Source organism: Macaca thibetana, chromosome 9 (assembly GCF_024542745.1).
Source record: "Macaca thibetana thibetana isolate TM-01 chromosome 9, ASM2454274v1, whole genome shotgun sequence".
NCBI classification, from domain to species: domain Eukaryota; kingdom Metazoa; phylum Chordata; class Mammalia; order Primates; family Cercopithecidae; genus Macaca; species Macaca thibetana.
In genome coordinates, this window is record NC_065586.1 from 420284 (window position 1) to 445308 (window position 25025).

At 50.4% G+C, this 25025-nt stretch overlaps 1 protein-coding gene across 1 annotated transcript in view; it reads right to left on the minus strand.

The window, feature by feature from the left end:
- The window catches only part of DIP2C (disco interacting protein 2 homolog C), an 840898-nt gene that overhangs the window by 162300 nt on the left and 653573 nt on the right, over positions 1-25025 (minus strand). Inside the window, exons 3-5 of the mRNA XM_050805453.1 lie at positions 15156-15227; positions 13487-13654; positions 4360-4470 (exon numbers count right to left, since the gene is read on the minus strand). Of these exons, the coding sequence (XP_050661410.1) occupies positions 4360-4470; positions 13487-13654; positions 15156-15227 (351 nt within the window). The remainder of the gene's footprint in view (positions 1-4359; positions 4471-13486; positions 13655-15155; positions 15228-25025) is intronic.

Sequence of the window (25025 nt, forward strand, 5' to 3'; positions counted from 1 at the left end):
TAACTCTGATGGTGGTTTCCTTTGCCGTGCAGAAGCGCTTTAGTTTAGATCCCATTTGTCAATTTTGGCTTTTGCTGCCATTGCTTTTGGTGTTTTAGTCATGAAGTCTTTGGGCACGCCTTTGTCCTGAATGGTATTGCCTAGGTTTTCTTCTAGGGTTTTTATGGTTTTAGGTCTTCTGTTTAAGTCTTTAATCCAACTTAATTTTTGTATAAGGTGTACAGAAGGCGTCAAGTTTCAGTTTCTGCATATGGCTAGCCTGTTTTCCCAACACCATTTATTAAATAGGCAATCCTTTCCCCCATTGCTTTTGTCAGCTTTGTCAAAGATCAGATGGTTATAGATGTGTGGTGTTATTTCTGAGGCATTTCTTCTCTTTCATTGGTCTATATATCTGTTTTGGTACCAGTACCAAAGCATGTTGCATTTCAGTATCATGCCGTTTTGGTTACTGTAGCCTTGTCAGTATACTTTGAAGTCAGGTAGCATGAGGCCTCCAGCTTTGTTCTTTTTGCTTAGGATTGTCTTGGCTATGCGGGCTTTTTTTTGGTTCCATATGAAATTTAAAGTAGTTTTTCCCAATTCTGTGAAGAAAATCAATGGTAGCTCGATGGGGATAGCATTCAATCTATAAATTACTTTGGGCAATATGGCCATTTTCATATTGGTTCTACCTATCCATGAGCACGGAATGTTTTTTCATTTGTTTACGTCCTCTCATTTCTTTGAGCAGTGGTTTTGTAGTTCTCCTTGAAGTCCTTCACATCCCTTGTAAGTTGGATTCCTAGGTATTTTATTCTTTGAAGCAATTCTGAATGGGAGTTCACTCATGATTTGGCTCTCTGTTATTGGTGTATAAGAATGCTTGTGATTTTTGCACATTGATTTTTGTATCCTGAGACTTTGCTGAAGTTGCTTATCAGCTTAAGGAGATTTTAGGCTGAGATGATGGGGTTTTCTAAATATAAAATCATGTCATCTCTAAACAAACAGTTTGACTTCCTCTCTTCCTATTTGAATACCCTTTCTTTCTCTTGCCTGACTGCCATGGCCAGAATTTCCAATATTACCTTGAATAGGAGTGGTGAGAGAGGGCATCCTTGTCTTGTGCCAGTTTTCTAAGGGAATGCTTCCAGTTTTTGCCCATTCAGTATGATACATCAAGGTCACCCTGATTTCCTCTCATGTTCCTCCTTGTTAACCCAACATTCAGGTCTTACTGCTATTATCTTGTGAGCATTTCTCAAATCTCACTGATACTGTTTTTTTTTTTTTTTTTTTTTTGGAGACACAGTCTCACTCTGTCGCCCAGGCTAGAGTGCAGTGGTGTGATCTCGGGTCACTGCAACCTCCGCCTCCTGGGTTCAAGAGATTCTCCTGCCTCAGCCTCTGGAGTAGCTGGAATTACAGGCATGAGCCACCACACGCCCGGCTAATTTTGTACTTTCCGTAGACATGAGGTTTCGCCATATTGGCCAGACTGGTCTCAAACTCCTGACCTCAGGTGATCAACCTGCCTCGGTCTCCAAAAGTGCTGGAATTACAGGCATGAGCCACAGCGCCCAGCCCCGACATATCTCTTAAGTACACATCAGTTTCAGGCATTCAGGGATGTTCAGACTCCCCCACTTTCAAGCCCAGGCTCCATGCTGCTGCTAACGTGATCTTCAAGCCCTGACTGGCCCTTTGCCTAAAATCTTCAAGTGGTTCCCCCATCATCTTCAGGACGAAGTCCAAATTTCCCAGCATGATGCTCAAGATGCTATAACCGGCCCCTCCTACCTGACTTCTTTGCCCTTCCCCAAACGTGTCATCCTCCCTCATCTTCCTTCAAAATATAGAAGCCAGGCAATATTTCAGGTGCTTGGCCCACACGAATGAACCAAACAGAGATCCTGGCCTGTGTGGACCTCGTATTCTTATGGGAGAAGGTGAGAGGTAGGGAGGTGGATGGTGGAAGAATGGCTGAGTAATCGGGTAAATGGATGAGATGTCTGATGATAGATGGATGGATGGTGGACATAAATGGGTGATTGATAGGTAAGTAGATGATTGGTGAATGCGTAGACAGAGGTTGATAAATGGATGACTGACAGGTAGATAAATAACGAATACACAGATATGCAGACAGATGGACAGAGTGTCATGTAGTTATAACGGCAGTGGAGACATAAGTCAGGATGGGGAACGGGAGGGATTGTGTATGAAGAGGTGCCATATTTCACAATTTTACAGAAACAGAATAAATGAACCATACTTCTCACGTTGGGTCTGGCTTCCTCTCCAGAGCAGAGCCTGCAGTCTCTGAGCTGAAGCGTTGGTCTCCTCCACCCACCCTCCCACTCTCAGCCACCCCCCCGCCCTGTGCCTCTCTCCCCCACGCCTTCCTGCCTTTGAAGAGGTGAGGTAAGGTGCACGCGTGAACAGAAAACGCGCCCGAAGCCAAGAGATCACCATCTCCTGCTACACCCACCTCTCAGGCTTTTATCGAGAGAGAAGAGTGTGAGACAACCACAACCCGCCACACTTATCTCGTGGAGTAGCTGGGATTGTGAAGATGGCACAATCCAAAGGTAAACACAGGGTTCATCAACCCCGCTGCAGCATCGTGGAGAGAGAATGTAGGAAACAGACGCAATGGTGACTGATGTGGATCTTCCTCTCCCGTGTGGTAAGATGTCAGGCCAAAGCTGGGCTTGCATCCTCCTGCGAGGAGCGGCCCCGTGTGATCGTCAGCCATCGGGCAGCCTCCCTGAATTTGTTTCCTCATCTATAAAATGGAAGACAGACCCACACTGGCTTCCGTGAGAACTGAAGCGACGTGAACTCATGCCTGCATGCACGTCTGGGTGTGTTGTGTGTTCACAGACAGGGCGCCCGCACAGCAGCATTGACACATGGTGAGGGAAGCGTTCACCGCAGGCTGACAGCACGCGGGCACCTCCACACTCCCGAACTCGACAGGGGCCTCCGAGACACCCACGTGAGTAAGAGAAGATGTCAATGTGTGTCAGGGCTTAAGACCGCTGTGAAACAACGGAGGTTGGATTTGGGAGCAAATCCTCCTTCGTTTCATCCCCACACGTTTTCCTGGGGTCAAAGCCTCCTTGGAGAAGGCAGCAGGGGCACCGTGGAGGCGGCACCGGCTTTTCATTCAGGCTCTCAGGTGTGTCCTTCTCATTTGCACGGGTGACACTCCCCGAGACCATAAAACCTCTCTAGAAAGAAGAGCAGAGCCAGGAGGCCAGACGGCGACTGAGGAGGATGCAGAAGCGGCTGATCACATGAGCCTGTGTGGACCGAGAGATTCGTTACAGCACAGCTGAGACTCACAGCCTTTCCTCCACCACCGGGTGAGTTCCCAGACTCACAGCCTTTCCTCCACCACCGGGTGAGTTCCGTCATCCCTTAGACTCCGTTTTTTCTTCTGACACAGGAGACAACAGCCACAACTTCACCTGCTTATCATGGAAGCTCCATGTGAAAACGACGTGAGAACGCCAGTGAAGGGCATTTGATAAACAAAGGGATTCACGCATCAGGTCCATCACCAGCGACCCACCCCTGCCCTCACCGCGGCCCTGGGAACTACACAAGAATTCACAGGTAATTTTCTTTTAAAGAAACAACTTTAACCTACATGTTGGAAAAACTCTTTCAGAGTAATTCAGACATCAATCACAGCCAGAGTTTTTGTTTCTGTGATGGAGTTTTGCCCTGTCTCCCAGACTGGGTTGGGGTACAGTAGCGTGATCTCGGCTCACTGCAACCTCCGCCTCCCAGGTTCAAGCATTTCTCCTGCCTCAGCCTGCTGAATAGCTGGAACTGCAGGTGCCCGCCACTATGCCTGACAGCCTGAGTTTTCTGTTACTAAGTTAATGAAATTTCAACTGGCCAAGCCCAGGTGGCAGTGGCAACTCAGTCTCCAGACAGCCCTGTGCAGATGACATCATAAAACACGGAGGAACAACAAACAGGAAACACATGACAATGTGGTTTTCATTTCTGGTTAGAAAAGTAGACCTGGAAAACAAATCACTGAGGATAAGGAGAAGAAAAAACTTGCTAGCAACCACAATTAAAAAGTTATTTAACAGTGATGCCTAAAAATGAGAAAAATTTGACACGAGATTATAATCTTTTCAATTAGTGTGAAATTCTGAATGGTAGACAACGTGGGCTTGTAAACCACGTGAACAGCTATGTACCAGACACTGGGGTCTCCCAGCAGGGTGTGTATGCACAGAAAGCTGGAGGCCCACACCCACCGTGCTTCTGCCTCACCCAGTGGCTGGGCACAGGCACCCTCCTGACACAGGCAGCAGATGGACATATTGCCACACCCCACCCCGCGCTTACCTGACCGATAGCGCTCATCTCGTGACCCTGAAGACCTTCGGCGGTGGTAGCGAGAGGCAGAGGAAGGAGTGACAGGAGCCCGGCGTTCTTGCGGCAAAGCTTGGTCCACCCCTGGAATTCAGGGAAGAGGGAATAGAGAAGAGTGAGGCGTGGCTGTGCTCAGCGGACTCCAGCAAATCATTCCCTCCATCCCCACAGCAAAGCCAGAGTTACCCATGGGACTGGGCATGGCGGCACCTCAGAGCCCACAGGCAGGAGGGCCAGGACTGCGGGGGAAGCTCTCCCACAGCCGGGGAGACCCCTCCTGCCTGGACGCCACCACGGCCCCTCTCACAGCACAAGGGTCCACTGACAGGCAGGGAGACACACAAACTCAGCCACAGGTAGCAACTGAATTCCTGGGAGTTAGAGAAACAGGGCCCAAGACACAGACTCAAGTTACGACCTTTCATGTTGTAAATATACAGAATGGGCTGTATAAGTTCTTAAGAAAATTTAAAACTTAATTATTAAAGCAATTTTTAAAATAAATCTTACAGGATAATTTAACAGTACAATTCAGGTAACCAGGACATACCACGAACGTCCAGCTTTACTCATTCCAGATTACTCTCTGGAAACTCACTCCATTTGATGCCAAGTGGTTTAACAGATTATATTCAACTATGAATTACAATTATTTGATGAATTACCAAAAAACGTTAATGTGGTCAGATAAAAACAATTTAATAGTATTGGTCAAAACACTGACGTGAATCCACCTGTCACGGTATTGGTTATACTCGGGTAATAACAGGGTGGCAAGGAACACAACTAGATGAAACGAAGCCCCCAAAGGAAGGACATCATCGTCACGGTTCCACGAAGAACTGCTCTGATACCACAGGGAAAATGTCATCCCCACAGTTCTGTGAACGGCTCTGATACCATAGAAAGGACGTCATCCTCACATTCCGTCAAGAACTGCTCTGAGTCCACAGGAAGGATGTCATCGTCACAGTTCCGTGAAGAACTGCTCTGAGACTGAGCACCAGTCACTAACAGATGCTTCTTCAGAAATGAATCAGTAATATTTGATTGAAAATAAACCAGAAATAAAGCTTTAAGTTAACAAAAGAAATATTTAGTCCCTGGTTTTCCACTATGGGCTTTTATGACAGCTGTCGAGTCAATCTGTGGGCTTCATGTTCCTCTCACTCAGGTGGTTTCTGCACACCAGCTTTTCATGGTGTGTGTGCAGACCCTATGTATCAGGCTGGCGAGTTCAGAACTAAATGAAGCACAGCTCCACACCCCGTCACCGCTCCCCCACCCTGTCATTTGGTTAAGTCTCATGTGCTCTTCTTTCAAGCAGCATCCAAATCACCATCAGTTCCTGAGGAACAAACTGCTGCTACCAACCTCTTGCAATCATCATCTACAAATGATCCTTTAAAAATGATCTTCAATTACCTTTTTATCAAACAGATGCATTTTAGGATTTAGGAAATCAGAGTGTTATCAAGTCTCACATGAAAAATAGTAGTTACCTGGCACTTACGTTCATAAACACGGACTTACCACACAACTTCCTGAATTGTCCTTTAGACACCACCCCTTACACCACTGTGGTCATCACGTCAGGGTCTGCAGCGTGCTATAAATACCATCCTATCTTATGCTTTTCAGTGATTCTGAAGTTAATACTTTTTATCTATTTTCCATTATCCTGGCTTTCGATGTACCTATTGCCAACCCTTTCACAGTTCTTCCGCAGAACTGAAAAACTCTCTCCCACACTTTCTCGCCCACGATCAAACACTGACAACCTGGTGAGAATCTGATTTTCCTGGAAATTCTCTTGGAGCCCCGCCCTGATCCCCAACGTGCTACTGTCACTGGGTGCCTTTCTTCCCGCTGGCCGTGCTGCTCACTATGTTGGTCACTCGTTCTCAGCCCCTCGACGCCCCTCCTCTCCCATCCTAAAGGAGCACCTTGATTGCTTCAGAAAGGGTGGACGAGAAGGAACACCTGGGGGCCCCGCGTGTCCGAAAGTGCTTCTCTCTCTACCCCAGTGAGACTGGGTCTTTCTCCTAGATATGGACTTCTAGGTGAAAGTTACTTCTATTCATTGCCTTTCATTTCCATTATTGGTGAGAAGTTAAACATCATTCTGATGCTATAATCTTTATGTAATATCCATTCCTTTCTCTGATAATTTTTTTCATTCCCACTGGAGGATCTGCAAGCCAGGTTGTAATACCCATTCCTTTCTTTCCTCCCTCGATAATCTTTTTGCTGCATACCAGGTTTTTCTCATGGGGGCACACGACCAAATCTCTCCCCCAGGAGGGCTTCATCAGGGCTGTTTCATTTGCCTGAAGAGTCCTCTCCTCTCCTGTTTCATAACCAAACACAGGCACATTCATCCCTCTGGGCTGGGCTGTTTCCTCCACGTGTGCTCTGACCTGGGGCCTGTTTTCAGTACCACCCCCAAATCTAGAGCCTCCCCGGTTTAATTTCTCCAGATAACACACATGGCTGGGAAGGGGGGGAAGAGGTGGCCGCCTGCTTCCTGGACACCGTTCTCTGGGTTCCACGTGTACAGCACCCACGGCTGTCCCGTGTGTCTCCATCTTGGCTTTCTCCATTTTGCTAAATGATGAACCACAAATTCCTCTACTTGACTTCTCTTGTGCTGTGGACTTACAGTCACTGACATCTTAGCACAGTTTGGAGAAACAGAGATAAATGCACACTTCCAAGTTGCCAAGTGTAACCAGTGGCTGGACGTTTTTAATGCTTCACCTTCAATGTCAATATCGCACCTATCCAGTCCATGCAAACGTGCTTCTTAGGATTACCTCCAACCCTAACCACCTCTTGGTGCCCACGGATGACGGTGTACGTAGTTCTAGGCTGCTGCTCGGCTTCTCACAGGCCTCATGTGTCTGATCTCAGAAAGCTACTTCTGCATACCAACCTTGTGAATATCTCCTCTCATAGGTGGAAATGCAGAGTTTGCAACAAGTTTGAAAACAAATGAATAAAACGGAAGACTAGCTTCTACAGGTTGCAATAAGACAGCAAAAGAAACAAGTATGAACATGCACGTTTCCTTCATTCATTTTCCTCTGACGTCATCCCAAATGAGGCTGCAGGTGGCTTAATGGTGTGCTCTGGGAAGAAGAAAGCCACAATTGAATAGGCGTCGCTCAACTGGATTCTGTCCTGTGACCGCACAGGACCCAGGGGCGTCCGCCACTGCCCCCATCACAGGGAAACCAAGCATGGCTGCTGGAACGGACGCCTCTTGGTAGCACGAACACGAACGATCACTAAGATGCACGACCACAGCATAGCGCTCTGCGCTGCCGAGAGCTCACGTTCATAGTCACCTTCGGTTTGGGGAACTGTGGTTGAAAACCAGCTCTCAGGCGCGTCACAAAGACTGGAAGCCTCTTGACAGAAGGCGTGATCAGGGGAGAGGCTGGCGTGGTCCCTGGGAAGGGGGCGGCCGCCAACACCACAGCTGCCTCCACAGGCTGGGGGCCCGGCAACATGGACACGATGCAGTTACTCACGATGTTAAACGCACTAGAAAAACGTCTACTGTATTTCTAAACTTCTCAATTTCCACTGATTTCTAAATTCAGATAAATACACTGAAAATCTTGATTTTCAACATATTTTTAAAAGAAATCATCACGAATGTGTGGAGAAAAACAAATTTTAAAAGTATGTAGGATTTAAAGATGAGAAGGCCTTGCTCCAAATTCCCATCTTATTCTCAACTAATCCCCTGTCCCAGCATGCTGGGGGTGTAGATATATCCAAATTCCCGTCTTATTTTCACTCATCCCATGTCCGGGAGTGCTGGAGCTGCAGACACATCCGAATTCCCATCTTATTCTCACTCATCACATGTCCGGGAGTGCTGGGGCTGCAGACGCATCCGAATTCCCATCTTATTCTCACTCATCCCGTGTCCGGGAGTGCTGGGGCTGCAGACGCATCCGAATTCCCATCTTATTCTCACTCATCCCGTGTCCGGGCGTGCTGGGGCTGCAGACGCATCCGTCTCTATGGCTGACCTCAGCTCCCGGGGGAGGGGGGGGGAGGGGGGGGGGGGGGGGGGGGGGGGGGGGGAAGGGGGGAGGGGGGGGAGGGGGGGGGGGGGGGGGGGAGGGCCAACAGGCTTCTCCTGGCCTCTTTCCCGGGCACCCAAGGGCAAGCACGCCGGCCTCCACAGGAGCGTCCTGCACGAGAAGCCTGCCCTGGGCCCTTCATGGAACTGCAGGGGACTTTTCTGTATTTCAGGTCTGTCCCAAAGCAGTTTCTGAATTCTCTCCAGGCCTCCATTACATGCTCTTGTTCATATCGCAGAACTTGTTTTTTAAAATAAGTGCAATTAAGGACTTTGCCAGAAAGCAAACAAGACTACTGTTGTAAACACACAGGTAAGAAATTTAATAATTTTCTTTGTATTTACTCAGATGGGAACACCATACAATGGAAAGACTGAAATTCCATCCTAAGCACCTGACACCTGCCCGCCCCAACCCTGTGAATTCTCACACTGTCCTTTGTTGTTTTTTTAGATGGAGTCTTGCTCTGTTGCCAGGCTGGAGGGCAACGGTGCAATCTCAGCTCACTGCAACCTCCGCCTCCCAGGTTCAAGAAATTCTCCTCCCTCAGCCTCCCGAGGAGCTGGGATTACAGGCACGCATCACCATGCCGGGCTAATTTTTGTGTTTTTTAGTAGAGATGGGGTTTTACCATGTTGGCCAGGCTGAGCTTAAACTCCTGACCTTGTGGTTTGCCCGCCTCAGCCTCCCAAAGTGCTGGAATTACAGGCAAGAGCCACTGTGCCCAGCCCCACGCTGTCCTCCTTTCTTATCCATCTTTCATGAACCCAAATCTTTGCCGCAAATCACTATACATTTCCTTAACAACCCTTTTCCTGTTATACTAGTTTAACTCGGTTAGGGACTCAAGCATTGGAAATTGCCAGTGATCCGGGGTCAGGAGAGTCTGACATCTGTATCTCATCCGCCAGCCTGAGCCCCGGTCCACGTTCGCTGGATGAGATGCCAATCTCACCATCAGGGCCAGGGTTTCACGTTTCCGCATTTTGCTTACACCTTGGATTTTTCACAAAACCCACATGCGCAGCTCCAAAGTGGGTGCTACCCTCCCCACTGGAGACACACCGCACGGCGTGGGCTCAGCTGCACTCCCTCCCTAGCGCCTGACATCTGGGAGGATGAACGCGATTCACTAAATATTGCTAAAAAGACCAGGAAACAAATGCACGATCAAACCGACAGCTGCGTGTGACAAAACACGTCTCCAGCAGCTGAGCGTGGTACCCTCGGAACACGGCTGACCTGGAACACAGGTGGTCCACCTCTCACTGCAGCAACTTGGTCTAGAAAGATTCATGCTGTCACAGGCAGTGCAATCTGGACACCCACGTTTCCCCTTCTCTGGGATTGAAGTTTAAAGATCCTCACCTTGTGAGCTGCCGCATGGCCTCACCACTAAGTGGAGGCCACCAGCCAGGGACAAGCCCCCGGGACCTTCAGCCCAGGTGAGGAGGCGGTCCCTGCCCCAGTACTTGCCGTGCGGGAAGGGCTACCCTGGGGTCACCGGACTGTAACTCTCATAGCATGAACCCGCTGTGCACCTGCCCTGGGAAAGCACAGCTCTGCTGACACGAAGAATCAGAACAACCAACGGCCGTCCCAGGCAAACAGGCTGGGGTCAGCCAGCCACGTCTTCTAAAGACAAAACAAAACAAAACAGCATTTATGTACTTAAATATAGGAAAGTTTCTCATTCCATATGTAACCAAAGTGCCAGATTCACAAACGCCAACTCCGGGGCACCTCTTCCCTCACATGACTGTCAAAGCCTAGTGGGACAATCTGCAACAGGACCTCAAAGGAAGCCCTCTCCATGGGGACAGGGCAAGGCAGCCACTGCAAGCAACAGCACTCAGGCCAGAGCAGCTGTTCTCATGAGAACAGGTGATCCAGTTACAGGATCAAACACTGGGATGCGAGCCATAGTCCCGAAAAGATAATTCCATGGACTGGACGGTGCTGAGGTATGTTACCCACTGTCATTCTGATCATTAGTTAGCACTTACATGTTACCATCTGCCATTTAAGTTTATCCAAATCAAGAATAAAAGAAACTGTGGCCCAGATAGACACCTGAGGCAGTGGAAGTTCTGCAGTGCCTGTTTAGGGCGTCACGTGGGCATGGTGGCGTCTGCCCTCAGGGACACTGCACATCCATCCTCGTACCACGGTGGGGACCGTGTGGGGGAGAAGCAAGCACCGCCCCGGCCCGCCCCCATGGGCAGACTCAGCCCCGCTGTGCCGCACCCCGGAATCCATTCAGCAAATACCTGCCCAACGTCCACTTTCCGTGAGCAGGTGGCCGGGGCCTCAGGTGACTTAGGTGCTGCTGCTGGGGGTTGGGGTGGAGACTGAGCATTTAGTAACCACCGCCCAACTACGACTGTGGTATTTCAGGGACAGGACGACACGGAGATGGGAATCTGGATGGTCTAGACTGAGGGATCAAGGGAGAAATCCGAACTGAGCTTTAAACACTGCCTGGACATGGCTAAGGGCACGGCCTGAGCAGAGTTCCTCATGTGGACAGCAGCATGGCCATTGGGAGCCCTGGCAGCAAACTGAGATAAATCCGGGTTTGTGATCAGAGTCAACAGCTGAACAGCACAGCGCAAGCCTGCAGGCCAGGGCAGCCATCAAGGCCTCCGGTGGAAACTGTGTGGGGCTTCACGCACTGACCCAGGAGGCCTGTTCCCTGGGGAGGCTGCTCACGCGACCCCATAGTGGAAACTGTGCGGCACAGACTGACCCCCTCAGAGTCCTTGTAACTTGCACCTGGGCATCAAGCTGTCCAGCTGTTGAAGGAAAAGCAAGCTGGGCTTGGAGAGGAATATTGGATCTTCGTAAATCACTCAGTACCAAGAAACATTTCATGGACAATCAGGTAAGAAGTTGAGAAAGAGGAGTTGTATCTGAGCAAGGAAGGCTCCACTATTGATAGCCACACCGAAGTTTCACTCTCAATCTCCACGGCCTGCATCATAAAAGCAGTGAGGCCTTGTTATCCCAGTCGACGATGTTATTAAGATATCCCTGAAGAGGGTGCCAGGCAGTGGATTCCATTTCCTCTGGTCGCAAATTTGACTGGGCTTAGAGACTGATGAGGGCTGGGTTTGAACCACAGAAGGGTGAGTGCCAAGTGGGCAGCTTCCCTAAGCCACGTCTTCTCCCTGAAGATGATCTTCCGGGCACTCTCTCTGACCTGCCTTTCACTGCACATACAAGTCACGTATCTTCCTGGCTCCTGGCACTCTTCCTCAGCTAGATCCAGGCAGCTGCTCAGCACCACACTCGCTTCTGAATCTCGACTGGAGGCCCCGACAGACGCTGCCCTCCTGAGCAGCTGGGATGTGCCTGGCTGGCCCAGGGAACGGAACCCCCATTGGAACTCATAATTCTGCATCCCAAACATCCTAGAAACACTTAGTTTCTGGACACAGGAATGTAAATGTTAAGAAAAAAGGGTGGAAGTTAATCAGAACACAAACCCCTTACAGGCAAAAGTGTGCAGCAGCCCAGGGGAACAAAAAGACAATCCTGCAACAAAGGAAGTCACGTCCCATGGGGCCAACCAAGAAAGCAGCCTCAGCTTTGGAAACATCTGCATTCCTCGCTGCTTCCCAGGACAGGAGCACACGGTGCACGCTCACGCAACACCAGCAGCGTCTCCAAATGAAGGTTGGCAGGGAAACGCAGCCTCGCTGGGCCCCAGCACCCCTGTCCTAACTGCCCCTATCCCGAGTGCCCCTGTGTCCTGAGTACCCCCCGGCCTGAGTCCAGTGTCTGGGCCTGAATCAGGCGGCCCAGGCGGTCCCTCCTCCTGTTTTCCTCACATTTCCGGCAGATGAATTCAGAAACGGACCTTGTGGCTAACACCCAACGCTGTCATCATCAGCTCTGCCACTTTCTCCTGAGGGCGCGAGGGCATCAAGCCAGGGGCCTGGAGAGGAGGAACGTGGTGGAGGCCAGGAGATGAGGCCAGGAGATGAGGCGGGGTGTCCTCTTCTGAGACCCCGATGGCCAATTGTAACAATAAAGTTTACCTCTATGACTTGATTTTACCGATTTTTTTTAACAGGGTCTCGCTGTGTCCCCCAGGCTGGAATATGGTGGCACAATCACAGCTCACTGCAGCCTTGACTTCTTGGATTCAAGCAATCCTCCCGCTTCAGCCTCCCGGATAGCTGGGATCACAGGCACGCACCATCATGCCTAATTTTTTCTTTTGTAGAGATCGGGACTCCCTTTGTTGCCCATGCTGGTCTCCAGCAATCCCCTGCCTCGCCTCCCAAAGTGCTGGGATCACAGACATGAGCCACCACACCCGGCCTTGTGATTTTAAAACACATTTTGAAGTGCAACCCTGAACATGAACCTGAAACTTCAACCTACATATGATTTTTTTCATCCTGTTGGAAAATGCATTGAACTCCCCTTTTGCCTCATGAAATTCCTATATTCACAATACTGTCCACCAAAGTAATTTAGACCTTTGAACAGAATCTTTACCTCTAAGAATATACTCTATGATTAACTGGTTTTTCTATTTCAAAAACCCTTACTTTGCTCTTCAGAGATGGAAATCTCAAAATCACTCCCTCTAGCCGATCTCAGAGGCCAAGACTCATCAGCTCATCCTGTAATCGGGTCTCTGGCTATAAGACCAACGTCTGTAGAAGACCGGTGGCTTTAAGAAAAGTTTTATAATCTGTCATGCATTCTTCTTACGTGTTCTCTAAGTGGTGCCACGCTGAGAAAGTGGAATTGTAAAAGCAACATTCTACTTCAACAGGCCACGCAGAACAGGGCCCTGACTCACAGGGACACACCCGGTCTCTGGCGAGCTCTGGACCCGCGGAGCGACCTGGCTCACTGGAGAACGGGAACCTCAGGCCCCCGGGCCACGCCCTACACGTCTGTACAGGATGGCACTTGGCAGGTGGCCCCTTTTCTAACGTGTACCCTGCTGTGGGGCTGGCTCTCAGCAAAGCAGCGCTCACCGAAACGAAAGTAAAACAGAGGCCGGTTCCCTGCGGTGCTGGCCACCCGCTCCCGGGCCGCGGCTTCTCGGACGTCGCACACCCCGATGTGGGCAGAGCGGAATGTTCTCCTCGGCGCTCCTTCACTGTGCTGCAGTCTACACCGAACCACGGCAGCTCCATTCGCTGCTGTAACAAGTTGAAAAAAAACTAATTAATTCAAACTTTAGTTTTTTTTAAATTTGTTACAGCGCTGAGCAGAGCTGCCGACCCCATGCAGGACAGCACACAGACCACCAAGGGGACCACAGGGCGCGGCCACCCTCCGCGCCCGGCCAAGGTCACTGCGGGAGGCACAGTGCGCTGGAGAACCGTCCTGGGAAGCGAGGAACCGCTTCTGTTTCACTTTTGTTTGGCAAGGCACAAAAGTTAAAACCAACAGCGTCCACGGCCTACAGTCAGCCCCCCACCTTCCTGTAGGACGTGAGGGCACCTGCAGAGGGGAACTCACAGGGACAGGGCTGGGGCAGTGATCGCCATGTGGCTCCGTGAGAAGAGAATGAGGGAGGGGGCGCAGGCCATCAGAGGATCTGCCCAGCACCGCCCTGAAGCCTCTCGCCCCAGCGTTCCAGCCCAGCCCTCTGCTTCCCTTCTCTTGGGTTCCTCGGCATCTCTCCCTGACTTAAGCCTCTGCTAAACAAGGTCCACACAAACACGGTCACTGTTACATCACTGTCTCAAAAATCAAGGTAAGGAAAACACAAAATCAAAACAAAACTACCAATAGCAGAAGCTCCACACTGAGTTTCCTGGAGCCTGAGCCCCAGGAAGCTTTCCTTGCTGAGTCAACAGGACCCTGGATGGGCATCGGGGCCTCGGGAAGAACAGAATTGGGGTTTGTGCAGGTGTGGCCACGTGCATCCTTAAACCTTTTAAAATCTTGTTGCAATGGTAAGAACTATGGAAGCTCAGTTTCCACCTTTAAAATTTATGTTGCTAGCCTTATGTTTCAGAAAGAAACTGCTTGTGTTAGCTTTAAGCCATTCCTCAAAACTAGCTAATTTTCAAGGTCACTCTCGGGCTGAACTGAGCTTGCCAGATGGGAACTGAGGTGCTAGAATCCCAGTCTAATATGAGGTTCTTTTTTCCTGACATTTACGGAACCCAGCTCAAGTGCAGGAAAGCTGCCAATCTGCACATGTAGAAACGCTGGCGGGAAATCAACTGTCCTTCTGAAGAATCATGTATGTTTGCAACCATCTCTCAACACACAACCAGCTTTCACAATTGCAGTCCTGGGCGGCATATCACAGCACTGTCTAGATTTGGCCTGTGCCACCAATAGATGCCTTGGATTAAACCAGAATCAATAGTAATAAATAGCCCTCTAAACCAAATACGTTGAAATCACTAATGTGCTCATATTTTTACAATCATAGCATTTTAAAGTAATCAACACAATATTGATCTCTGCTTATAGAGAAAACACCCATTAAATTAGGCACACTTATAGAAAAATCCTCTGTGCCTTCTATGTGATCACGCAAAGGAACCGGACGCCTGGAGCATGAACGCCAGACGCCGCCTCCTGCCGACGCGGAGTCAGGGACCGTCTGCCTCCAGGTGTTTCTCTGGCACGCAGTGAACACGTGAAATGAGAGGACTCATGCTACTCATCGGGGCTACGTACTCGGAGGCTGTGGAAGGTAGGCTCCAATTAACTTTGACCTCTTCTTTTCATATCCTTTCTGTGTGATGTCCCCTGCAAGAGAAGGAAAACGAAGCTCAGCATGGTCTCAGTGGACAGGGTTTATCATTCGGTGGCACCCAAGAAAACAGTTACCACTGTATCTTCTGTGTGCCTCATCGTTAGAATTTTAAAAGCAAGCACTGCACATCATACAACTTCAGTTCCTCCCCTGCTCTCGAACAAAAGCCCACAGCGTTTAAGTCACTGAAACTCATTTGCTAAACACACGCCTGTTTCTGGCCCCTTCTTGATTTATCTGGATAAAGTCCAGAGTTAGATCCCTGCCATCTCATCCCCACCCGCTGGCACAGGAACCCAAGCCCGGTGGCGAGGGCGCTCGTTAACTCAGTCAACGACAGATCCTGTGGCTGGCGGGGCTGGGATGGCCGACACCAGCACCAATCAGCATCTTGTTCATTAACGAGACGTTTCCTAATCAAGCGTGTCGGTCACAAGGACTTGAGCCGCCACAGTGTTTTTGAAAAAGGAGTGACGAAGGCCAAGGGAAGAAGTGAAAGGCATGAAACCTGCAGAAATCCAGAAGAGAAGGATGCTTGTGGTGAGGCGAGAATCCACACGTTAAAGCCACCAGCTCACAGACGGCAAGGGGGCCGCGCAGCAGCCGCGCCTCTCCTGGAGCCGGCGTGAGCAGACAAAGCCACCTCATCAACCCGCAGAGGCCCTTCCCGACCACAACTCCAGCGCGCAGCATCCTCACTCGCCCTTCATTTTCTTGGACCTACTGTATTGTTTTCTAAGAGTGATCAAACCATAACTCCTAGAAGAGCTAAAAATTCAAGCTTTAATAAAAATACAGCAAACGAGTGACAAGTTATCATGATGTACACACAAGGTGGTCACAGTTCGCTTTTCCTAGTGAAGGGCGGGTACTCTCGGGTGCCACCTCTGCCTCCACCAACTCACAGCTCACGACACGGGTTCTCGTCTCTGCCATGGAACACAAGGCCGACGTCTGAACACGGAGCCGGGAACCAAATGACACGGACTCCGCATCTGCCCATCCACGAGTGTCCTTGATGCTAACTAGCCAGCCGGCCACCGCCGACAAAGGGACGGTTTCTGCAGAAGTGTTGAAGCTTGCCAGGCACTCCACACCCGCCGCCATCGGCTGCCCGCTACGAGACTGCTCGGCCGCTTCTGGAAATGCCTTGTTAACCCATTTTACAAAGATGTCCAAAATCTGAACCAAACAGCCACATGTGCATGTGCACTGGAGCTCAGGGACGAGTCACCTCGGACGCTGGCTGTGAAGTCAGGTTCACTCCTTTCCCTACACACTGCGGCGCCTGTCCCACCACCAGAGAAAAATATCTGGTTTTGAGGAAACAAGATGCCAGAAGCCTGGAAGTTCTGTCCAGGCCCATCAATCACAGGAGACCTGGTTCACTGGCAGGCACCCCCCTCCCCAGCCCTTTCACTTCAGCCCACTTGAGAGCAGAATTACAGAGCAAGAGGCCGACCCGAGCTCCGCTCTCCTGCTGCAGAGAAGGTGGGAGAGTTCCACCTACAAGGGCAGAGCAGAAAGCCCCCGGATCCACACACGCCCGGCCTTGGGATCCCCTGAAAAGGCAGCAGCAGCCGATCGCTGTCCTCCCAGTGGTTCCCAGTCCTGCCTTGAAGGTGGCTGCGTGAGGAGGAAGCTGCTCCACCCCCTCCGCCCCCTGCTCAGCATCTAGAAGCACCCCCAGAGCCTGCTCCCTGCAACTGAGGAAACGCCCCGGCGAACAGGAAAGAAAGGACCAGAGCGGATGGAACACAGCTGCACCCGGGACGACGGATGAGCAACTGCCCCGCCGCACAGCGGGACGCGCCCTCAAGCACCAGCGACGCGCCCAAGGTCGCTCTCACAGCCGCTCCAGCAACGCGCCCAGCGGCTCTCCCGGCCCCTCCAACAAGGCGCCCAGCGGCTCTTCCGGCCGACGGCCCCACTGCTCTGGCATCCTGGTTTCCAGCTGCCTTGCACAATTCTATGATCAGGTCCCATCCTGAAAGCCCTGTCTACACCCAACACTCAGCTCCCAAGTCACTAATTTCTCAATTGAACACTTAAGCATGGGGAGCTGCTCCTCCATTCTCAGTTGATGCCAGCATCAAAGAAAACTGACGTTGCACTCTGTCTCACATTCGGAAAGCTCCGATTGCCAAGGCCCCCAGCTGGATGAAACCCAGCGCGTTCCTCCGGGCCGTGGCTCCTTCCTCTCTCCCCCCGCCCCCGCTCCGAGTCACCCCGGCAGGCCTAACCAGACGTGTCTTCTCACGTTCCTCACCATACAGGCTCCGCAGCGAATCTCAGGATGGGGAAGGGCCAGACAGGAGGAGAAGCCTCTACTTAAGAGCAGGCATTTGGCTGGATTTAAATCGAGCCCCCAATCAATCAGCAAAGAAAATTTCCAGACAAGACTTCAAGAAATCCTAGGTTACTATCATCTCTCAAAACCTAGGAGGTGGGAAAGGACGGCACCACTGAGTAACTTCCATGGCCCGCACTTCCCCCAAACCAGGGTCTGCAAACTAAGTCTCCAGGCTGAGCCCAGCTTCCAGACCACTTCTGGAGACATGCTCTGTGCTCACGGGCTGCTCCCTCCCGAGCTGCAAGGCAAGACAGAGTTCTGTCCAGCTCTTCACAGGAGGGTTTGCCGGCCCATCCCCAAAGACAACACTGTTTAATCCTTTTAACAACTTATTTTACGAATGAGAATTTGAGGCACAAATGGTACTTACGTTCCTCACTCAGGACCACAGATCTAAGACAAAAGTCTGTCCAGCTCCAAAACCGTGTCCCATGAAAACCACATCCAGAGTCTTACACTCTAAAGCTGGTGCAGTGTCCAGAGGCCACAGCCCTGGCTTCCTGGGCCTTCCTCGCATATTCATGCCCCTGTACGTCCTCCTGACTCTGTGACCTGCCTGGGAAGTGCCTTTCTCCAAAGGAAATGCAAGTCTACTTCCCGCTTTGCCCTCTCCCAGCCCCTGCCCTGCCTGGATGCCGCCTCTGGGTGCCCACAGCACACATCACACGCTGTAGCTTGCATGATGTCGTGGATGACTGTTTATGGTTTATTTGTAACACACAAACAGTTATCCTTAAAACCAGACAACGTCCCATAGAACTGTGCCCCAACCCAGTCGTCTTACGAACTGAAGCCAGGGTGCTCCTGCGTGTACCACACACACAGATGCCTGTGCCTGACGCAGAGATCTGCAGATAAGCGACTGGCTGGGAGTGCGCTGAAGACCTGGGCAGACGCGGGGCGATCATTTACCTGTTCAGCGACTGGGGGGCGGGCAGAGGGGAAACTTACGCCGATTCTATCACCAAAATGCAGAAGACGATGGCTTGATGTGCCGAAGTGCTGGATGCCACGGCCCTCAGACCAGGCTCACAAGCACCTGCTACGTTTTCATGTGAAAAGTCCAGTTATTTTTTTTTTTTTTTTTTTTTTTTTTTGAGACGGAGTCTCGCTCTGTCGCCCAGGCTGGAACTGCCTCAGCATCTGGTAGACAGAGATCCACCAGATTCCCATAATAGATTTGCTACAGGTTTACAGGTGCAAACCTAGCAGCAGCTTTTATGTGCCATCCTTTATTTTGAAGCAACCAATGTTTCCTGTGTGAATACAATCATAGGCGACAGGTGACAGGTAGGTAACATGATGCATATAGACAGACGACAGAGATGATGGACAGATTCAGTGGCGGTTTAGGTGAGAGACTGACAGCTTTTATGTGCCAATTTTGAAGCCAACTGGCTGACTACACAGTATCCTCCCAGAACACCTCCTTGGGTTGGGCCCAAGGCCTGACCTTCAATCAATGCCACGCTGTCACTAGGGAGACGGTGGCTCTGACGGTGCCTGGTGCTTCTCAATCAATGCCACGCTGTCACTAGGGAGACGGTGGCTCTGACGGTGCCTGGTGCTTCCTCCGTTCCACACGAGGGAGACGGTGGCTCTGACGGTCCCTGGTGCTTCCTCCGTTCCACACGAGGGAGACGGTGGATCTGACGGTGCCTGGTGCTTCCTCCATTTCACATTGGTTCAGGCTGAATGATCAATTCCTGACTTTCTCTCCCCCTAATCTTGTGTCCATCAGGGCACGTGGTTGTCAGTGTGCAGCTAAACTAAAGGCGCAAATGCTCTGAGAAAGGGCACGTCCTTCCCCATGTTTCTAAGCAGGGACCATCACGGGTCTGTTATCCCGCTAGGCATATCCACTGCTCACAGCAGGCTTGTTCATATTCCCCAAACCTGGAAGCAACGGGAACGTCATCCAGGGCTATTTCAAAAGTCAACCCCCGTCTCCGGGGACAGCCTCTGGGAGGCTGCCGTCAGAGAACGCGAACCACCCGAGCCTCTGCTGCAGCGCTTTCCATGTAAAATTCCAAACAGCACATTTTCCCGCTTCCACATCAAGATACCCGTTTATTCTCCTTCTCACTTTAGGAATAAGTATGACAGAAGAGTAAATGCAGAAATTGTAACCTTAGTGAGAAAAAAAATAAAAGTGATCTCTTTTGAAACATTTTCTACTTCATTAAAAAAAATGCTACTTATATAATTCTGAGACTTTCCATAAGAATTAAAATTTCAGAAGCAGAAATTAAAATCACAAAGAAAAGAGATCTACAGAAAATCGTTCTTTGGAAGTGAAAACCGCAGTGAGGCCAAGTCACCAGCAGAAGGTCGAATGAGACAGACGGATGATGCTTCCTTCCCTCCCCGAAGGCAGGGATTCTTTTTCTCACTTACGTTGCAGCCCAGAGTTTCAGGCCAAAACCCTATCTTAGAAAAGCAAGGAAAGGCCAGCCTGGCAAACGCAGGGTTAAGACGACAGAACAGCCGCCCGGCCCCTGTGGCTTCCTCTCGGCCTCAGGCCCGCGCCAGCCAATGTGGCCCCAACTGGAACCCGTGCAGAGCCCGAGCTGTGGACGTAAGGCTCGAGAGACAGACACCCGAGAGCCGGGGAGCCCCTCAGGGATGAAGGAAACGGGCCACGGAGCTGCTTCCACGATGTGGCTCAGCTCCGAGCGCACAGACCCACTTGGCAGTGATGGTTTCCACGTGCAGTGTCGGGAGATTATTTAATGCTGGAACGAATACTTTATATTACAAAGCAATCGTTTCCATGTTCGGAATTCTACAGCTGTCAGGAGCCTGGTGCTGCTGCTCTGAGCCTATTGCTTTATAAGGAGCCGGGAGGCCCCAGAAGGCAAGGCTGCAGCCTCATTTTAAAATCTCCAATAGGCTTCTTCGTTCTCCAGCAGGCGCAGTAGGCTGGTGACAGCTGCTGTGTGTAGCCCGCCCCTCGCCTGCACTGGGGGACAGGGGCAGGAGGACCTGGGATGTCCTCTCACTCCAGCAGCTGAGCACAGCAGGCCCCCCCCAAGGGCCAGCTAACTAGTGTGGGTCTCATTTTTCTCATAGATAAAATATAGGTAATAGCACCCATCTACCTGCTACTGCGGATGGAGAGATCAAACACACAGGATGTGAAGGTCTCAAAGCACAAAGGACATAAAATCTTTAAAAATTTCAACAAGCACTCAATTCAATATCTGCTTCACATTCAACTCGTGAGACGTCCGAGTTAATGGGAGGACTCATGAACACAGACCTGCTGTGCGGCCTGCAGGGCCACAGGCATCGCCCCTTCGAGGGAGGGAGGCAAAGAAGACGGACCACGGAGAACCAGGGACTAGGAAGAAACTCAAAACCTCAGCCTGAGAACCCAGTTGTTGTTCTGCTCCAATATCAACTACCATCTCGGGACCCCAGACACCGCAGGCCCCCATGTCACTGAGACGCTCCAGCTCTGGGGCTGAGGCTCCTGGCCCCACGCACACCCCGGACAGCGGCCAGAAGGGTCACTGCAAGAATGCAAACATGGTGAGCCTCTGCCCCCAAACCGTGTCAGAGGCTTCTCCCTGCTGTTTGGGTTGAGGCCAAACTCCCCACAGGGTCTCCAAGTCCTTCCCGACCAAGCCCTGCCGCCTTGGCTGTGCGTGCTCTGCCATGGCTCCACGTGCACCTGCTGTGCCCATCACCCCCTCATTCTCGCAAGCCCCCGCCACGTTTCCAGTGCGAGTATCGGCAGCTTAAATTCCATAAAGATCTTTTAAATAAGGTGCCAGGGTAAACAAAGCCTACACTAGGATTCATTCACCTGAGCTTTTTGTTTAATAAAAACACGATTTATTGTTATTTAGGTGCCTAGTGTCCCACTCTCTGGGCGACAGAGCAAGACCCTGTCTCAAACCACACACCCCCCACACACATTTAATTAACGGTAGGAGCAGGAGGGAAACACATTTGAGACACGCTGTTGCAGGAAGATCTTACTGAGGCGGGGTGGGTGGACCAGGTCATTTAGAGTTTTACCTTTTTGGGTTTTTTTTAAATTTGTATCGTCCCCCGTAGCTCTTCTCTTTGGTACATTAAGAACTCCGGTTAGAAGGGGGATTAAAGGAAAGAGCTTGTTTGGAGTCCATTCTATTTTTAACACATGGATCAAAAGAACACGAGAAAGAGCAACAGAAGTTCACACTACTGCAGCGGTCTTGAAAATAAGCTTCTGATGTTAAAAAAAAATGTAGTACTAACAGTCCCCGAAGGGCTCAGAAATATGAATGCCGATGGAATTTTTAAAAATTCGAAGCGCGTGTGCAGTGCACCGTGTGGAGCAGTGAGGAGATTCCTGTCCTACTGCAGCCTCGAAACACCCCCTCCCTTCCAGTCCCTGGCAAGACCAGGGGCTCTGCACGAGGTCCCTGAGATGCCCCAGCAGCCATCCTGACCAGTAGGAAGATTTAAACACACCCGTTTCACACAAAACTGCTGTCGTAACTTGCTAAGAACTCCTTGGGCAAGCATAATTTCTCCAGCATGTCCTGGGAGTTAGAAATCCCTCCTTCTTAAACACAGCTATGTCCCTTTCCCATGACATTCATTCTCAATTTTGCAGATCTCAGGCCTCAGCAGTAAGTTGGTTTTGTGGGATGTTGTATTTACATTTTTTGGTTCTGTGGGGAGGGAGGAGGGAGGAGGGAGAAGGGGAAAGGGGCAAGGTAGGGACAATGAAGCCCAGGGAACATGAGCATGAGGACAGGCGGACGGGGGACAGGGGAAAGGATGGAGGACGACCATCCACCTACAAAGTCGGGGTCTTACTGCGAACTTTACAGACAACTATGTCATTTAAACATTCCACAAGCACTATCATCCTCATTTCACAGATGAGTCTCAGCAAGTCTGAGACGCCCGCCAAAGGGCCAGACTGGTGGCTAAAGTCAGCACGCAGAACCGCCTGGCCCAGCAGCGCCAGCCCACCCCTGCTACAGGAGATACTTCAGATGCCCCAGCAGGGAGAATGTCACAGCCCTGCTGAAGGGGGAGGACGACAACTAGAACAAATGTCCACATCACTTCCAGGATCTGAACAGTCACACTGGACCACCTCCAGGTGAGAAGTGGACGGTCTATCTCGGATGCCAGGCCACGGGGAGTGGTTACAGCCACGTACCATATGCCACGTGCCCTTCGGCATCAGAAAGTGCTTTTGTCGGGAAACAAAACTGCTAAGGCATCAAAGATGGAATCGCTTTGACAGCAGAAAGAAGTGGGCTAATCTCAGTCAATACAAAAGCACATGCAAACCAGAGTCCTAAACCCCAGGAGGAGCCCATCTCTGTAATCAGAGCTTCACCATCACTGTGTTCATGCCAGAGCCAGAGGCGTGCAGTGAACGGGGGCCAAGAGAGCCTCGACTTTCCACAACACATCCAGCATTGTCTTCCTGTTTTAGACTCTGGATGAGGGAGTGTGTGCTTTTAAGTCTTTGCAGAATCATTTAAGCAGCTGCGTAGTAGCTATGGCTTTCTGCTCAGTTGCCTTTTTAAGTCAAAGCTCCCAAGAGTCAAAGCAATCCAAGAGGCTACTCAGCCAGTCTGTCTGCAGTGTGAGAAAGCAAAACTCAGAGGTGGCAGTGAGCGGTCAGGCCACCTGTGCCCACGCCAGGGAACCCAAGGGATCTAGGAATGTAAATTCTGCATTGTTGGCAGATGTGGAGCAAAGGGAACCCTTGCATGCCGTTGGTGGGAGTGCAAAGCAGCACAGCTGTGAAATAGTATGGAGCACCTTCCAAAACTAGAAACAGGACTCTATGATCCAGCAATCCCATGTCTGGGTAAATATCCAAAGGAATATTGAACCATTAATGGAGAGATGCCTGCATGCTCACGCCCACCACAGCGCTATTGACAGTCACTTAGATGTGGAATTGACCTACGCACCCGTCAGTGGATGAACAGATAGAGACATTGTGGTGTACGGACACAAGGCGTACAATTCACCTTAAAGAATGAAATTCTGTCATTTGCAAAAACATGGATAAACCTAGAAGATATTTTGCTAAGTGAAATAAACCAGGCACAGAAATACAAATACTGCATGATCTCACTTATATGCGGCATCTTAAAAAAGTATTTGTAGAAACAGAGTGGAATGGGGGTTACCAGGGACTGGGAATGGGGAAACGGCGAAATGCTGGTCAAGGGTCATGACACTTCATGAAAAGATGAGTCAATTCTGGAGACCGAATGTATAGCATGGTAACTACAGTTAATAACGTATGGTCTGCCTGAAATTCAGTTAACAATGTATCATCTGCCTGAAACTGGGTAAGAGAATGGATCTTCCGTGCTCTCACCACACACACGAATTAACTACAAGGTGAGAGAATGTGTTATCAATAGCTTGAACTGGGGGAGGAAAAAACCCTGAAATCCTTCCCCTCCTCCTAAAAACTATTTATAGATTTTGAATGTTGGTCTGTGTGGAAAAAACTGTTTCTTCCAGCGAGTCTCTTGAAAAAATAAAGCGTGTTACAGTACAGTCACCCTCGGTGTCTGTGGGAGCGGGTTCCAGGGTCAGGATCCCAAAGTCTGCGATGCTCAAGTCCGTGATAGAAAATGGCGCAGCATTTGCATAGAACCCACGTGTGCCCTGTGTATTTAAAAGCTCTACATTACTCGTAATACCCCCAAACAACGTGAGTGCTGAGTACACAGAACCCACGCGTGCCCTCCTGTGTACTTAAAATCTCTACATTACTCGTAATACCCCAAACAACGGGAGTGCTGTGTAAATGGTGGTTGTACTGTATTGTTTAGCGAATAATGAAAACGACAAAGTCTACACATGTTCAGAACAGGTTAGGCCATTCTTTTCCTTCTGAATATTTTCACTTTCAGTTTGGCTGAATCCAGGGCTACAGAACCCATGAACACGGAAGGCCAATTCTGCGTCTGAGAAATTTTTAACATTCAGCCGGAGGGGGAAGGAATACAGGTTCTCACCTCCCACATCCCTCAGTACTTCCCTGGTCATTCTGCTGTGTCAGCTGCTTCTCTTTTGACCAACTTCACCATCTTCATCAGCAACGGGGCAGCTCTGGACAGGGAGAAGCAGCCGTCCTTCATCTGCAAACCGTGTTTGCCGCGGGAATGAGCTCAAGACCGTGTCTTCTTCCAGACACTCACCCGAGGAATCCGAACCATATGTAGTGAGGATCAGTCCTGCCACACACAGCCATCTCTTGGATGCAGAGAAGCTGAACAAGCGGCCAGGGCTCCTCTGACACACACGAGGCCATGCGGAGAAGCGTCCCGTAACGTGACGGCACCTGGCTGGTTCCACCATACAGATGGGACGCAGAGGAAGAATTTCTTGAAGCAACATTCGTACATTTGGAGTTGAAATGCAAAATGCAATCGCCAAAAACATTAGCTATTTT